The 18440-nt window shown below is 36.4% G+C and overlaps 1 protein-coding gene across 4 annotated transcripts in view; it reads left to right on the top strand.

Annotated features, from left to right (window-relative positions):
* The window catches only part of PSMA8 (proteasome 20S subunit alpha 8), a 57121-nt gene that overhangs the window by 12252 nt on the left and 26429 nt on the right, over nucleotides 1–18440 (top strand). For 3 of the 4 annotated variants that reach the window (XM_023207502.1, XM_023207505.1, XM_023207504.1), the window contains exons 3-4: nucleotides 6867–6991; nucleotides 13388–13510. In XM_023207502.1, the coding sequence (XP_023063270.1) occupies nucleotides 6867–6991; nucleotides 13388–13510 (248 nt within the window). Of the gene's footprint in view, nucleotides 1–6848; nucleotides 6992–13387; nucleotides 13511–18440 lie in introns of all 4 variants that reach the window. The other variant, XM_023207503.1, reaches the window with a different exon arrangement.

The raw sequence follows: 18440 nt of genomic DNA, 5'->3' as shown, positions 1-18440 counted from the left end.
CCTGTAGTCCCAGCTACTCGGGAGGCTAGTTTTTTGTATTTTTTTTAGTAGAGACGGGGTTTCACCGTGTTAGCCAGGATGGTCTCCATCTCCTGACCTCGTGATCCGCCCGTCTCGGCCTCCCAAAGTGCTGGGATTACAGGCTTGAGCCACCGCGCCCGGCCCCTCATGCTATTTCTTCTCACCATTTCTGCTTTCTGGAAACTACTGTCTATTCTGTATCTCTATAATTTTGTCATTTTGAGAATGTTATATGGATAAAGTCATATATTATATAACCCTTTCAGATTAATCTTTTTTATTCAGCATAATTCCCTTGCAGTTCGTACAAGTTGTTGCATATATCCATTCCTTTTTATTACTGAGTAGTATTCCATAGAATAAAGGCACCAGTGGGTTTGTTAACTCTTCTATTGAGGGAATTTGAGTTATTTCCAATTTTTGACTATTATAAATAAAGCCTCTATGAATATTTGTGTACAGATTTTTGAGTAAGAGTAGGATTTCATTTCTCTGGGACAAATTCCTAAGAGTGTAGTTGCTGGATTATATGATAATCCATGCTTAGTTTTATGAAACACTGCCAGTCCAGAATGGTGATACTATTTTAAATTCCAACTAGCAATGTATGAGTGATTCATTTGCTCTGTGTTATCAGCGTTTGATATTGTTGCTTTTCTTCATTTTTTAATATTCTTATACATGTGTAGTGATATCTAATTGTAAGTTTAATTTTTATTTCCCTCATGACTAATAATTTTGAACTTACTTTTATGTGTTTATTTGCCTCTATACAGCAAATAAGACATGCCTCTTGTCTTTTTTTTTTTTTTTTTTTTTTTGCTCATTTTCTAATTGGGTTTTTTTAAACTGTAATTTTATATTGAAGTTTAACAGCCTCATTCAAGCCACGCATGATGGTGCACATCTGTAATTGCACATACTCAGGAGGTCAAGGCAGGAGAATTACTTGAGCTTAGAAGTTTGAGTTCAGCCTGGGCAACAGAGCAAGATAATCTCTCTTAAAAAATAAATAAATAAATAAAAACTTCATTCAGAAAAACAAAAATGCCTTTATTGTACTGTCTTTAAAAAGGAGTTATCTTTTCACAAAACAAGTCTTAATAAATATAAAAACACTGAAGCATCCAGGCATGGTGACTCACACTTATAATCCCAAGATTTTGGAAAGCTGAGGCAGGCAGATTATTTGAGCCCAAAAGTTCGAGCCAGTCTGAGCAACGTGGTGAAACCTCATCTCTAAAAAAAAATACAAAAATTAGCTGGGCATGGTGGCATGTGCCTATAGTCCCAGCTATTTTGGAGACTGAGCTGGAAAGATCCATTGAACCCAGCAGATTGAGGCTGCAGTGAGCTGTGATCACACCACTGTATTCCAGTCCAGGCAACAGAGTGAGACCCTGTGTATTAGTCCATTCTTGCATTGCTATAAAGAAACACCTCAAAAACAACAACAACAAAAAAGAAATACCTGAGACTGGGTAACTTATAAAGAAAAGATATTTAATTGACTCACAGTTCCGCAGGCTGTACAGGAAGTATAGCAGCTTCTGCTTCTGGGGAGCCTCAGGAAGCTTTCAATTATGGTAGAAGGCAAAAGGGGAGTGAGACATCTCATATGGCCAGACCAGGAAGAAGAGAGAGAGAAGGGAGAGGTGCCAAATACTTATAAATGATCAGATCTCATTAGAGCTCTATCACAAGATCAGCATTGGGGGATAGTGCTAAGCTAGTCATGAGAAACCACCCCCATGAGCCAATCACCTTACACCAGGCCCCATCTCCAACATTGGGGATTACAGTTGAACATGAGATTTCGGTGGGTACAAAGATCTAAACCATATCACTCTGTCTCAAAAAAAAAAAAAAAAAAAAAGATTGAAACCATACAGAGTATTTTTTCTGATCAAAATGGAATGGAACTAGAAATTAATAGCAGAAGGAAGACTTGAAAATCCACAAACAAGTGGAAGTTAAGCAATATATTCCTAAATCACCCATGGGGCAGTGAAAAAAAATCACAAGGGAAATTAACAGATATCTTGAGAGAAAGGCAAATAAAAGCACAACATATCAAAACTTGGGGAATGTATTGAATGTACTGCTAATAGAAAAATTTATAGCCATAAACACTTATATTAAAAAACAAAGATCTCAATTCAACAGCCTGCCTTTATACCTTAAAACTAGGAAAATATAGGGACGGGCGCGGTGGCTCAAGCCTGTAATCCCAGCATTTTGGGAGGCCGAGATGGGCGGATCACGAGGTCAGGAGATCGAGACCATCCTGGCTAACACGGTGAAACCCCGTCTCTACTAAAAAATACAAAAAACTAGCCGGGCGAAGTGGCAGGTGCCTGTAGTCCCAGCTACTCGGGAGGCTGAGGCCGGAGAATGGCGTGAACCCAGGAGGCGGAGCTTGCAGTGAGCTGAGATCTGGCCACTACACTCCAGCCTGGGCGACAGAGAGAGACTCCGTCTCAAAAAAAAAAAAAAAAAAAAAAAAAAAACCTAGGAAAATAAGAATAAACTAAGTTTAAAGCTAGTAGAAAGAAGTAACAAATCCCTGATGACTCCTTCCGATAGATTGTATATCATATTGTCTGTTAGCATGTAGTGTTTTCAGTTACTTTCTACTGTTATAAAATACTGTGGTACTAAATTTGAGAAAAAGAAGTATAAGACCAGAACATAGATAAATAACAGAATAGAAAAACAAAAGAGAAAAATAACAAAATCAAGAGTTTGTTCTTTGAAAAGATAAACAAAACTGACAACTCTTTAGCTAGACTGTCTAAGAAAAAAAGGGAGAAGACTCAAGTAAAATGAGAAATGAGGAAGGGGACATTAGTGCCAGTTTTACAGTTTTAATTCTTAAAAACAATTTTAAGAGAGTACTGTGAACAATTGTACATGGACAGAATTCCTTGAAACACACAAATTACCTTGCTCAATGAGATATATTAATAGAAAATCTGAGCAGACACAATAAGACATTGAATCAGTTATCAAAAACCTCCCAACAAAGAAAAGTCTGGGATCTAACGACTTCACCAGTGAATTCTACCAAACATTTTAATGAAGAATTAATAGCAGTCCTTCTCAAACTCTTCCAAAAAATTAAGAAGTAAACACTTCCAAGTTTATTCTATGAGGTCAATATTAACATGATGCCAAAGCCAAAGACATTACAAGAAAAGAAAACTGTAGACAAATATCCCTTATGAGCAGTGAGCAAAGATCCTCAGTAAACTACTAGCAAACCAAATTCAGAACAATAAAATAATAATACATCATGACCAATTTGGATCTATTCCTGGAGTGCAAGGATGGTTCAACATATGAAGATCAATCAATGTAATATACCACATTAGCAGAAGGAAAGAAAAAAACTATATAATTATATCAATAACATAGAAAATGCATTTGAGAAAATTTAACATTCTTTCTTGGTAATGGTGCCCAACAAACTAGAAATAAAAGGAAGTCACCACAACATAATTCAGGCTATCTACATAAAAAATTCACAGCTGACATCATACTCAGTTGTGAAAGATTGAAAGCTTTCCTTCTAGAAACAGAAAGAAGATAAGGATGCCCACTTTTACCACTGCTATTCAACATAGTAATGAAAGTCTTAGCCAGAGCAGTTAGGAAAGAAAAATAAATAAAGGTATCCAAATTGGGAGGGAAGAAAAATCATCTCTATTCACAGAAGACATGATCTTATATAGAAAACTAAAGATTCCACCAAAAATGTTGCAAATAATAAAGAAATTGAGCAAATTTGTAGGACACAAAATCAACACCCCAGAGTAATTTCTTTCTTTTTCTTTTTAATTTGAGATAGAGTATTACTCTGTCACCCAGCCTGAAGCACAGTGGCATCATCAAAGCTCACTGCAGCCTTGAACTCCTGGGCTCAAGCAACCCTCCCACCTCAGCTTCCTGAATAGTTGGGACTGCAGGTGTGTGCCATTGCACCTGGCAATTTTTTAATTTTTATTTTTGTAGAGGCAGGATCTCACTATGTTGCCCAGGCTGGTCTCAAACTCTTGGCTTCAAGTGATCCTCCCAGCTCAGCCTCCCAAAGTGTTACAATAAAGGTGGGAGTCACCACACCAAGCCTCAAATCATTTCTATGTACTGACAATGAACTGTCAGGAAAGGAAATTTTTTAAAAATTTCCATTTACAATAGTATCAAAAAGAATAAAATACTTATTGGGAGTGAATTTAAGGAGGTAAAAGATTCGTACTCTGAAAAATGCAAAACATTGCTGAAAGAAATTGAAAAAGACACAAATGGAAAGATATCCCCCATTAATGGATTGGAAGACTCAGGATTATTAACATGTCAATACTATCTAAAGCAGTTTAGATTCAATGTCATCCCTAACAAGATTCCAATAATTTTTTTAAATAAAAAAGAATTATAACATTCATATGGAATGACAAAACAATCTTGAAAGAGAAGAGCAAACTTGTAGGTCTCACATGTCTTGTTTTTGAAACCTACTACAAAGATACAGTAGGCAAAACAGTTTCATGACTGGCTTAATGAAAGACATGTAACTAATGGAATTGAGTAAGAGAGTGTAGTAATAAATCCTTGCATATATGATACGGTCGAATGACTTTTATCAAGGATGCCAAGACTGCTCAGTGGGGAAAAAGACAATCTTTTAAACAAATGGTGCAGGGGAAATTGAGTATTCACATGAAAAGAATGAAGTAGGACCCTGCCTAACATCACATACAAAAATTAACTCAAAATGAATGGAAGACCCAAACATAAGAGCTAAAACTATAAAGCATAGTGAGAAAGCTTCATGAGATTAGATTTGGAAATGATTTCTTGAATATGACACTAAAAGTACAGGTGAAAAAACAAGTCGGACTACAAAAAAATTATTTCCTGTACCATGTGGAACTCCACTTAGTAGCAGAAATTTTACATTATGATTGTATCCTTCATATAAAATTGTGGTACAGGTTGAACATACCCAATTGGAAAATCCAAAATGTTCCAAAATCTGAGAATGTTTGAGTACCAACATGATGCTCAAAGGAAATGCTCATTGCAGCCTTTTTGATTTTTGACTTTCGGATTAGGGATGCCCAACCAGTAAGTACAACACCAATATTCCAAAACTTGGAAAAACATCTGAAACACTTCTGATCCCAAGCATTTTCAGATGAGGGATGAGGGATACTCAACCTGTACATATTTAAGAGCACTAGACTGAATACTCATTTTTTTCTTAGACTGTTCATTTTTAAGCAAAGTGAAATTGTAATTTTAAATGTAAATTTTAATTTGATTCCTTTTTTTTTTTTTTTTCCAGAGATAGGGTTTCACTTTGTCACCCCCAGTGGGAGTACAGTGGCACGATCATAGCTCACTGCAGCTTTAAACTCCTGGGCTCAAGCAATCCCCCTGCCTCAGCCTCCCAAGTAGCTAGGACTACAGACATGTTCCAGCATGCCCTGCTAGCTTTTTGATTTTTTTGTAGAAACGGGGTCTCTCTGCATTGCTCAGGCTAGTCTCAAACACCTGGCCTCAAGCAAGTCTCCTGACTCATTAAATGTAAATTTTAATTGTAATTTGTTAAGATAGAATTTGTTCTCTGCTAGCCAATTAATAATAATCTTGCTACTTATTAAAAACAGATATACACATAACTATGTTGCTCATGTACTTTGACAAATTTATCACTATTTTTTCCTTGAATCAATTATATTACTACTTTCCTAAGTATGTTACTTTTGTTTCCTCAGGCTTGGATGATTTAAATTGTAAAGGGGAAATACATATTCTGCTTGATCATATTTCAAATTGAGTGACGTTTTCATCCATAGGAAAACCTATAAATACATATTCTGTTTGATCATATTTCAAATTGAGGAACGTTTTCGTCCATAGGAAAGACTAAATCAGTGTCTTGCCATTTCTTTCTCATTGATAACATTTGCAAAGGGAAAAAGAGGATCAGTTTCTCTTCATTTAACTGAGTATCTGATTACAATTTCTACCCAACCTGTGAGTGATGGTTAAGAGTAGCATATTCATATTAACTGTCTTCAGGGACTGAAGATTCTTCTGGGTTTGTAGAAACAGGATTAGAAGTGGTGTGGAAGGGAAACAAGAATTTGTGACAGCAAAAGACCGGTGATTTTGTTAGAAATGACTACGCTTCCAAAATTTTGTGAATGCACTTTCTCGGCCGTTTACTTAGTATTAAGAGAGTAGGGAAAGAAACAAAATGGACGTGGAAAAGTCAAATGCTGAAGTTTAATAGAAATGTTTGCAACCATTGCATCAGTTAAAGTTCATGGTCAGTTTGTTACTCTTTTGATAAAAACACTTTGTCTCCTTACAGAAGTGTTGAGAATTAATCACATGATAGTTTGGTATTGCAAGAGCAAGGTCAAGTGTTTTCTATTTTAACATTCTTCATTTTCAAACTCTTGGTTTTAGACAAAAAGCTGAGAAGTGACATGTCACAGTTGTGTTAATGGAGTTTGAATTCAGGGAATATATATTTGATAATTAAGTAATATTCTTATTTTCATAAGAAGAAATCAAGTTTACTATTAGTGTATAAACTAGTATTCTTTAAAACATTTTATATAAAAAACAAATAAGAATGGATCAACTTAAATCTTGAAATAGATCAGAATGTAGTACAAATGACACTTTATCTTACAAATATTTTTAAATGAGCATGTATTGAGAAAAGGATAAGAAAGATTTCATTGTGGCTAAAATCCATTTGACAAGGAAAAATGTTTTGTAAAAAATATGTTTTTGTAGTTTTTGTGAAGTTTTGACAATTTTTATAGGACTTACTGCTGATGCTAGAGTAGTAATAAACAGAGCCCGTGTGGAGTGCCAGAGCCATAAGCTTACAGTTGAGGACCCAGTCACTGTAGAATATATAACTCGCTTCATAGCAACTTTAAAGCAGGTAAGCTAATATTCTAACATACTTTGTCAAGCTTTCTCCTTTTTCATCATTATAAGTCCTATCATAGAAGTACAACAGTTATTCCAACCACATGGTCTATTAAATCTATTAAATTTCTTATTTCTCACAATTACTTTATATTCATATTTTTATTCCAGTAAAATGGATTGATTTAATCACTAGAAATCTTGATCAGTATTAATTCTGGGAATTATATTCAAAATTTTTAAAAAAGTCTGATCTTTTAAGGTGATTTCTACACTTCTAGAGATTAATACAAAGCGTTCTTTAAAGTTTTCCAGATAAGTACCCTTTTTCTTTCTTTTCTTTTCTTTTTTTCTTTTTCTTTTTTTTTTTTTTTTTTTGAGACAGGGGCTTACTTTGTTGCCCAGGCTGGAGTGCAGTGGTGTGATCTTGGCCCACTGCAGCCTCGACCTTCTGGGCTTAAGCAATCCTCCCACCTCAGCCTCCTGAGTAGCTGCGGCCATAGGCATACGCCACCATGCCCAGGTATTTTTTGTAGTTTTTGTACAGATGGAGTTTTGCTATATTGCCCAGATTGGTCTTGAATTCCTGAGCTCAAGCAGTCCACCCACCTTGACCTCCCAAAGTGCTGGGATGCTGGGATTATAGGTACAAGCCACGGTGTCTGGCTTCACCTACAACTTTACTGTGGTTTGAATGTGTCCCCAAAAAAGTTTGGGTTAGAAACTTAATCCCTGATGTCACAATGTTGAGAGGTGGGGACTAATGGGAGGAGTTTAGGGTTTCACCACCATAAATGGATTAATACCAATTATAAAAGAGCTTAAGGCTGCAAGTTCAATCTCTCGCTTGCTCTCTCATCTCTCTTGCCCTTTCACCTTCTGTGATGGGATGACATGGCATGGCATGAAAGCCCTGGCTAGATGTAGCCTTGTCAGTCTTGGACAGAACTGTAAGAAGCAAATGTCTATTCTTTATGAATTACCTAGTCTCAGGTGTTCTGGAATAGCAGCACAAAATGAACTAAAGCAAAACGTAAGCATAACTGATCAGATATAATTTCTCATCAATCCATGCGTAAATACATAGCTTAACATTAAGTATAATCATGATGTCTACGACTGTTTTTTTACTAATTTTAAATATATTTTATATAGGAAACATTGTCTTTTTAGTTATTATTCTAACTATGTAATACTGTTTCTAGTTGCTATGTCATAATTTAGTTACATTGTTCCTGGTTTCTTTCATTTTTCTTCTCTCTCTTATTCTCTCTCTGCTACTGTAATGATAATACTCTTTCCCACAGCTTTTGTTTTTATTTTTGGAATTATGTCGTTAAATTTATTTTTTAGTATGGGATTACTAGATTAAAAATTATAATTGGTTTTAAGATTTGTTTTATATGTAGCTAAATTGCTTCTTATAAAGATTGAAACTATTTTTATTGTGCAGCTAGCAATGCATAAATGTATCCTTGAAGAATCATGAACATTAGACTTTTCATTGTTCTTTTATTTTGCAAATAAGTATCACATAGTACTCTAATAGTTGTTTTAATTTGTGTCTTATAATTAGTGATGAGGTTGAACTTTTCTTCCACCTGTTGGTTTGCTGATTTCATTTCTCCTTTTGTAAGCTATATTTTGATATATACTCAAGTGGTTAAGAGTATGCCTTCAGGAGCCAGAATTTTGGAGTTTACATCCTGGATTTGCTACTTTTTAGTTAATGCCTTGGGCAAACTATTTTCCTACTTTACCTTTAATTTTTTTTATTTGTAAAATGAGCATTACAATAATATGAACTTTGTTGACTTGCATTATGGAGTAAATGATTTAAGACATTTTAAGTATTTAGAACACTTCTTGGCATGAGTTTTACCATTTTTACTTTATTTTATTTTATTTTATTTTATTTTTATTTTTATTTTTTGAGACAAACTCCTGCTCTGTCGCCCAGGCTGGACTGCAGTGGCCTGATTTCGGCTCCCTGCAACCTCCGTCTCCCAGGTTCAAGCAATGCTCATGCCTCAGCCTCCTGAGTAGCTGGAATTACTGGCACATGCTACCACAACCATCTAACTTTTGTTTTTTTTGTAGAGACAGGGTTTCACATGTTGGCCAGGCTGGTCTCGAACTCCTGAGCTCAAGTGATCTGCCCGCCTCAGCCTCCCAAAGTCCTGGGATTACAGGCATGAGCTACAGCGCCCAGCCAAATTTTACCATTTGTTTTTACAGAGATTTTTAATAAACTCATTATGTATCCTATATATGTAAGTTTTAACTGATTAGCTTATTAAAAAATTGCCCTATTTTGGTTTCTTGAAATTTGTTAATGCAGGTTGCAAGAACGTCCAACATTACGTTATTCTACTTATTTTATTTGCTTTGATTTTCCTAATCATTAAAAAGACATTCACCAAATATAAGGAACAGAACATTGTATACACAAAATTCCCAATTGTAGTTTTTAGGTTTTCTTCCAGAAATATCAAGGCTATGCAGAGTGTATTTACAGAAACACAGTCATATTAATGGAATTACCACCGAGAAGGCCTGGGGCTCTCCGGCAGAAGATCGATATCTCATATGCACCTTTTGTAGTTTTGTTTTTTTGTTTGTTTGTTTATTTGTTTTTTGTTTGTTTTGAGATGGAGTCTCACTCTGTCACCAGGCTGGAGTGCAGTGGTGCAGTCTTCTCAGCTCACTGCAACCTTCGACTCCCTGGTTCAAGCGATTCTCCTGCCTCAGCCTCCTGAGTAGCTGGGATTACAGGCACGTGCCACTACACCAAGCTAATTTTTGTATTTTCAGTAGACACGGGGTTTCACCATGTTGGCCAGGATAGTCTCGTTCTCCTGACCTTGTGATCCACCTGCCTCAGCCTCCCGAAGTGTTGGGAATACAAGTGTGAGCCACCGTGCCCGGCCTACTTTTTCATCTTAAGGAAATGATTCATTAGGCTAGGCATGGTGGCTTATGCCTGTAATCCCAGCACTTTGGGAGGCCGAGGTGGGCAGATCACTTGAGCCCAGAGCCCAGGAGTTCAAGACCAGCCTGGGCAACATGGTGAAACCTCATCTCTACAAAAAATAGCTCTATAAAAAATAGCTGGATGTGGTGGTGCACACCTGTAACCCCAGCTACTTGGGAGGCCGAGGCAGGAGAATCGCTTGAACCCAGGAGGCAGAGGTTGCAGTGAGCCAAGATCATACCACTGTACTCCAGCCTGGGTGACAGAGTGAGACTCTGTCAAAAGAAAAGAAAAGAAAAGAAAAGGGTTCATTAAGGAAATAAAAGAGTCTTCCCTCTAAGGTATATTTACAACAGCTACTTTATACCTAGGTGTGAACTAGGACATTAGGAGGTAGTCAAAGCAATTTTGGGCAAAAAGAATAAAACTGGTGGCATCACACTACCTGAAATCAAAATATATTCAGAGATATAGTAACCAAAATAGCATGGTGCTTTTGTAAAAAGCAGATACATCGGCCAATGGAACAGAATAGAGAACCCGGAGATAAATCTACATACCTTCAACTGATTTTTCAGTAGAGATGCCAGAAACGTACATTGGAGAATGGACAACCACTTCAATAAACGGAGCTGGGAAAACTGGATATGCAGAAAAAATGAAATGAAACCTCTGTCTCTCTCTCACCATATACAAAAGTCTACTTAAAATGGACTAAAGACTTTAATGTATGATCCAAAACTATAAATCTATTAGAAGAAAATATAGAGGAAATGCTTTAGGACCTTGGGCTAGGCAAAGATTTGTATGGATAAGACTTTAAAAGCACAGGCACCAAAGACAAAATTATTTGCAAAATATTCATTTGACAAGGGATTAATATCTAGAATGTACAAGGAACTAAAAACAACTGAAAACCAAACAAACCCAAATAATCTTCCTGAAAAAAATGGGCAAATGAACTGAATAGACGTTTCTCAAAAGAAGAAATACAAATGGCCAACATGTATATGAAAAAATGTTCAACATCACTAATCATCAGATAAATACTAATCAAAACCACAGTGATGTCATCTCACCTCAGTTAGAATGGCTATTATCAAAAAGACAAAAAATAAATGCTGGCAAGAATACAGAGAAAGGGGAACTCCTACACACTGTTGGTAGAAATGTAAATTAATACAGACATTATGGAAAATAGTATGGAGGCTCCTCAGAAAACTATTAGTAGAAGTAGAACTATCCTATAATCCCACAATCCCACTACTGGGTATTCATCCAAAGGTAAAGAAACCAGTATATCCAAGAGATGTACACACCCCTGTGTTTATCACAGCAGTATTCACAACAGGCAAGATATAGAACCAGCCTAAACATTCATCAACAGATAAATGGATAAAGAAAATGTGGTATAGAAACACAATTGAATACTACTTAGCCATAAAAAAGAATGAAATTCTGTATTCATTATAATGTGAATGAGCCTAGAGGACATTGTGTTATGTAAAATAAGTCATGCAGAGGGAGACAAATACTGCATGTCCTTATTCATATGTAGACACTAAAAAAGTTGTGTTTGTAGAAATAGAGAATAGCGTACTCTGTGTGTGTGTGTATATATATAAATATATATAAAATATATACATCTATAACATAAATATATAATATATAAATAAAATATACACACAGTATGCTATATAGAGTGTATATATATCTATATATATATATTTAAAATATACACACACACAGAGTGTAGTGTATATTTTAGTGTACTCTATGTAGATTTTGTTTTTGTTTATTTGAGACAGGATCTCACTCTGTCACCCAGGCTGGAGTGCAGTGGCATGATCTCGTCTCACTGAAGCCTCAACCTCCCAGGCTCAAGTGATCCTCCCACCTCAGCCTCCTGAGTAGCTGGTACCACAGATACACACTACCATGCCTGGCTAATTTTTTATTTTTGTAGAGACAAGGTTTCCCTATGTTGCCCAGGCTGGTCACGAACTGTTAGGCTCAAGCGATCTGCCTACCTTGGCCTCCCAAAGTGCTGCGGGCGTAAGCCACTGCATCCAACCTAAAAATAAATATATATATTGTAAAATACATATAATAAAATTGGAAAATAAGAAAATAGATATGATACATAGGCAAGACCACGAAGAAGGCTGATGTTAAGCTATTTCAAGCCACATTTACATACAGTTATATACAGCCACAGAATTATTTATAGTTATAAAAATTTGCCTAAAAATTTAATCCTTAGACCGGGCGCGGTGGCTCATACCTGTAATCCCAGCACTTTGGGAGGCCAAGGCAGGTGGATCCCCTGAGGTTAGGAGTTCGAGACCAGCCTGGCTAACATGGTGAAACCCTGTCTCTAAAAAAAAAAAAAAAAAAAAAAATTAGTCCTTAGCTTTCTGTCAGGAATGCTTCTTTGCATGACTTTTGGAGCACAAGTCTCAGTGTGAATTCTACTCCTTAGAGCACAAATTCCAGGAAGTTCCCTGCCACTAAAGTAAAAAGACATACAATTGGTTTCCAGTGACCCATTGTCTGTGAGGAAACAGCATGCTCTTCTTCAGGATAAACAAAGGTTTTCTTGTCTTGGGAATGAAAGAAATGTTTTACTTGGGTTTTTAATTAGAGATAACCTAGGATATAGTGAACATAGTGAACAGAATGTCCTTGATAAAAATAGTGTCAAGTAAGAATACTTGATTATAATAGTAACATTTATAGCGTCCCTCAAGGTAAGCCGAGGACATGTTTCCACAGCACAGCTTATTGAAATCAACTTTACTAAGAACCAAAATGTATGGCACAGGTCTCTGCTATATTAGAGATTACAGTCTAGTGATGTTACCAAATATATACAAAGCAACAAGAAAGTGATTTTAAGAATATATATAGGCCGGGCCTGGTGGCTCATGTCTGTAATCCCAGCACTTTGGGAGTCCAAGGCGGGCGGATCACGAGGTCAGGAAATCAAGACCATCCTGGCTAACATGGTGAAACCCCATTTCTACTAAAAATACAAAAAAAAAAATTAGCCTGGTGTGGTGGCGGGAGCCTGTAGTCCCAGCTACTCAGGAGACTGAGGCAGGAGAATGGCGTGAACCTGGGAGCGGAGGTTGCAGTGAGCTGAGATCACGCCACTGCACTCCAGCCTGGGGAACACAGCAAGACTCTGTCTCAAAAAAAAAAAAAAGACTATATGTAAATAAACTTATGATTTTCTTGTATAGACTGTATAGCATAATTTTTTAAAATTTCATCATGAATTGAGATTGCTCCAGAAAGGGTCAGGAAAAAGATCATTAGTATATGTAGAATAAGAATTAGGGAAGTGGATCATTTGGGCAGCAATGCTTTATTATTAGAATTTTTATTTTATAAGTAATAGTTTTATTCTAAAACTACATTTTATTTTTCTAGAAATATACCCAAAGCAATGGACGAAGACCTTTTGGTATTTCTGCCTTAATTGTAGGTTTTGATGATGATGGTATCCCAAGATTATATCAAACAGATCCTTCTGGTACTTATCATGCTTGGAAGGTGAGTCATGAATTTATTAATACTTTTTTTAGAAGTTTAGTAAATATTCAATGTAAATGCTTTATTGATTTGAGAGACATGACAAAATTATTTTGCATTAAATATTGATGTTGGTACAAACTTTATAAATGTAACTATTCAGCTCATCGGAAACTACAATGATTTTGGTTGGATAAAGAAACATGTTAATTTTGTAAGCGCAAGGTCTTTTAAAAAGATGTGACCAAAGTAAGTGTTTATAAGTGGTCAAATAAGAGAAATATCCAGTTCCTATTTATTATTATTCCAGATTAATATTGTACCATATAGATGCTTGCTTCAAGCAGAAATAATCTTTCTGCTTTTAACAAAGAATTAGATGGACATTTAAATTCCTACTGAAATATTTAATGCATCTTCTCCGTTCTAGGAGAGTCAGAGCACCCTAAACTATGAATCTATACTCATGTGCTAGTATGTAGCAATGATCTCTGCATAATTCCTAGCATATAGTTTGTTTTCTGGATAAGTTGTTATTCTTGTTTTGACACCCAACTACAGTAATGACTTTGTTTAATGGTGCACTCGAATCCAATACAAAAGTATAGGGCTCAGCCAGGCATGGTAGTACACACCTATGGTTCCAGATACTTGGGAGGCTGAGACAGGGGGATTGCTTGAGTCCAGAATTTTGAGGTTACAGTGAGCTATAATTGTGTGTCTGCACTCCAGCCCGGGCAGCAGAGCAAGACCCTGTCTGAAAAACACCAACCAAACAAACCGCCCCCCGCCCCCAGCAAAAAGCACTGCTAGAGCCCAGAGAAACCTAGCTTCCAGGAGTGAATTTTTGTACATTCCTATATATAAGAATAAGACTATACTACAGAATCCAATATAAGTGATTTTGACTTTATTAAAAATTAAATACCCATATTTTAAATAGTTTTCTACAAAGTTGATTTTACTCTTATTAAGAGCCAAATAAATTAGTGGAGAAATATTGCCATGGTCTTTATGCTTGTGTTAAATAAAGAATTTGATTTGTGCTGACCATACTAATAAGATACTCTTTTATAAACTGTTAACCAGGCAGTAAAGCAGTGAATTATTCTTACAACAAATATCAGAATACTTATATCAGTGGCACATATCCTTTTAATCTGCCTGAGTAATCTAATTAGTAATCAGAAGGTATAGATTTACATGATGCAAATATCAGACTTTTTTTTCCTGGCAACTAGAGATCTCTTACCTGTACTAGATTTCTTGTCTCCTAAATCTGTGCCCTAAACAAACCAAGTTACTACACTCAATCTTTAAATATTTTGAAGCCTGCCATCTTCTGTTTGCATTTATCATTACATCATTATCCTTTATTTCTGTAACATAACACAGTATTTTCCAGGTTTACATAATTTTTCTGTTTTAATCTGATTGCTTCTTGGGGTCGTACAGAGAAGAATTTTATTTTATCTCAGTCAGTTAGGAAAATTATGGAATTTTTTAGTTGTTGAGAATTTTGTAGATCGTCTTGGTCTGAAACTCTGCTCTGCTCTGGTGTCTTCAGTTCTCATGGTGGGACAGGAGGATATGAGCACTGTGCACTCGCTCGCATACATGTGGATACCCCACTGTCTACATTTTATGAAGTGTACTTTCTTATGGGATTTTGGTTGAAGGAAATATTATGCAGCTTTTAAAACAATCATCTTTAACAAAAAACATTTGAAAATCTTTTTTATTCTTTGTATTTGGCAACTGAGATTTAGGGGTTAAGTGATTTTTGTTGCTGTTGTTAAGTTTACCTTCCCAGCCTGGTGTCGTAGCTCACTTCTGTAATCCCAGCACTTTGGGCGGCCAAGGCGAAAGGATTACTTGAATGCAGGAGTTGGAGACCACCCTGGACAATGTAATAAGACCCCACTTCTATGAAAACAATTTTAAAAATTAGCCAGGCATTGGTGGTGCACACCTGTGGTCCCAACTACTTTGGAGCCTAACGTGGAAGGATCACTTCAGCCCAGGAGTTTGAAGCTCCAGTGAGCTAGGATCATACCACTGCATTCCAACCTGAGTGACAGAGCGAGACCCTGTCTCAAAACAAAAAAGTTCACATTCCTAATTAATAGCACTATTGAATTAGAACTCAGGGTGTTCTATTTATTTCATTCTATGTTGTTTACGTTACATCATGCTACTTCTGATTTAGCATTTTTAGGCCAAATTTTTTAGGTCAAATTATTTTCTGTGCATGTTATATAAATTCTAATATCTATTCTTGGAAGGTAGAATACAATCTTCTGACTTGATTCCACTTCTGGGAACAGTAACATTTTAACTATGAGATCAAGTTTTACTTTTTTTGTTTTGTTTGTGTCTATGTTTTATTTTTTATGTCTGTTTGCTTTTTACTCTGACATACTATACCAAGTACCCTGATAAAATGTTGCAATAGACTGTTGAGAACACAGCTATGGTACTGACCATATTTTGCAATGCTATTTTGTAGGCTTATGAGGTACAGGTAGAGGAAAAGATAGAATGGGTAGAAGAAATAGGAAGTTATAAATGTAAACTGTGCCCACATGACCTGTTGCAGAAATGAGAATAGAAATAGCCAATACCAGCACTTGGGTTTTTTGAGGTTCTCTACCTGGCATGTAACACAAATTTTATTTATGAAGACTGGGCCTTTAATGATCCTGCCCTAATGGGTAATAGTACCTTCCATTAACTTTTTTCACTTTACAGGGGAATGCTAAGAGAAGCCTCCAGAAAATCCTTTGAATTTTAGATACCTCCTCCCTGGTCTTCTTGTATATTGGTAACTTTATTCCCATTGATAATGAAAACAAATTATACTGTCGTTACAGTAACCCCTTATTTGCCTGTTGGTTCAATAACACGAGGAGTCCAAAACGGCCAAGTGGCAATCTTAGCTCGTAGTTCAGTGAAATTATTATGTCCCCTGATAGAAACATCCTCCCCACTTATCTCCCTTTCTTTTCCTTGGGAACTACAACCTTGAAACTAGCAGAACCAAGTGGGGACAAAAGACAAAGACTTACAAGTGGGCCATTAAGGGTATTCATGAGGGCCAGGCGTGGTGGCGCACGCCTCTAATCCCAGCACTTTGGGAGGCCAAGGTGGGCGGATGACAAGGTCAGGAGATCGAGACCATCCTGGCTAACACGGTGAAACCCTGTCTCTACTAAAAATACAAAAAATTATCTGGGTGTGGTGGCCGGTGCCTATAGTCCCAGCTACTTGGGAGGCTGAGGCAGGAGAATGGTGTGAACCCAGGAGGCAGAGTTTGCAGTGAGTTGAGATCGTGCCACTGCACTGCAGCCTGGGCAACACAGCGAGACTCCATCTCAAAAAAATAAATAAATAAAAAGAGTATTCATGAGACACATCTATTCCTTAGTTTCTAGATTTGTGGGCATGTGAAAAATGAATTACTAGTTTATGGCTCAGGGTACATACAGGATCTTATAGAATGGAACCCTTGCCCTGTAAGATGTCACACAGCTGCTGCTGTAACTGAGTCTTCATAGCCTATTCTAGAATTCTATCAGGCTGGCTAATTCAAGGTGATGAGAGAACATAGTAAAACCAATGAATCTCATGAACATAAGCCAATTCCCCTACTTCCTCACAATCAGTTCGTTGCTCAGAGGCTATATTTTCTAGGATACTGTGATGGTGAAGAAACCTATTCAGGTCAGCTAAAGTGGTGCATGGCAGTAGTCCTAGCTACTTGAGAAGCTGAGGCAGGAGAATGGCTTGAGCCCAGGAGTTCCAGGCTGTAGTGCACTATGATCATGCCTTCAAATAGCCACTGCACTGCAGCCTGGACAACATAGACTGTTTCTAAAAAAATGAAAGGAAGTATTCAGTTAAGTCCACAGGTGGGAGAGCTGACAGACGCACTTGGCACAAGTAGGGGAAACTTATATCCTGAGTAAGTTTCTCTTTCATTGAGGGCAAGCTGCTGCCCTTTCCATGGCAGAAAAGTCCAACAAACTCAGTCAGCCCTGTTGACAGGTTGCCATGAAGCTCCTCCAGTATTCAGATGAAAAAACAGGGGTACAGTAAGGAAACACTCATTTTTAGATTTTTTTTGTTTATACATTTTTATATTGAAGAAGGTATTTTAAACTTTTTGACAGATAAAAAATTGTATGTATTTATGGTTGTAAACGTGATGCTTCGATATGTGTATACAGTGTGGCATGATTTAAATCAAGCTAATTAATCTACTCATCATCTCACATACTTATTTTTGTGATGAGAATATTTAAAATCTAGTCTCTTTAAGCAATTTTCAATATACAGTCCATTATTACTAGCTATAATCACCCTGCTGTGCAGTAGATCTCCAGAATTTATTTCTCCTAACTGAAACTTTTTACCCTTGAACTAACAACTTCCCATCCCCTTTCCCTCCTCCACCCTCCCCTGTTAACCACCATTCTATTCTCTGCTTCTATGAGTTCAGTTTTTTTAGGTTTTACATATAAGTGAGATCATAAAGTATTTGTCTTTCTGTGCTTGGCTTAAAAGAATTTTTTTTAAATGGAGTAACGGGTTCTGGTGCTTGGCCAATTACATTAAATTAAATTAACTAAAAACTGTCCTACTGTAAACATCTGCAATGCTAGAATGATTACTAACATTTTTAATGCATAGCTAAAGACAAAAATAAAATCCTAAAGGTCCAGAAATAAGGAATTGAATACCAGAGTAATAAGCATGTGAGTTGATAACTCTGTACATAGGCATATTATAGTGCAGGATTCCCAAAGATTATTCATCATCAAAAGTATAAAATATATAAACAGCCCATCATTTATAAGTATTCAGTCTATAAACACTGAATTTTTGTTCATATTAAATACTGTTCTAGGTTATGGAAATATAGAGGTGAACTCAACAGATGAAAATTCCT

This window comes from Piliocolobus tephrosceles, chromosome 18 (genome assembly GCF_002776525.5).
Source record: "Piliocolobus tephrosceles isolate RC106 chromosome 18, ASM277652v3, whole genome shotgun sequence".
In the NCBI taxonomy this organism is placed as follows: domain Eukaryota; kingdom Metazoa; phylum Chordata; class Mammalia; order Primates; family Cercopithecidae; genus Piliocolobus; species Piliocolobus tephrosceles.
Note: the sequence above shows the minus strand (reverse complement) of the source record. Positions and strands in the feature narration are given on the sequence as shown.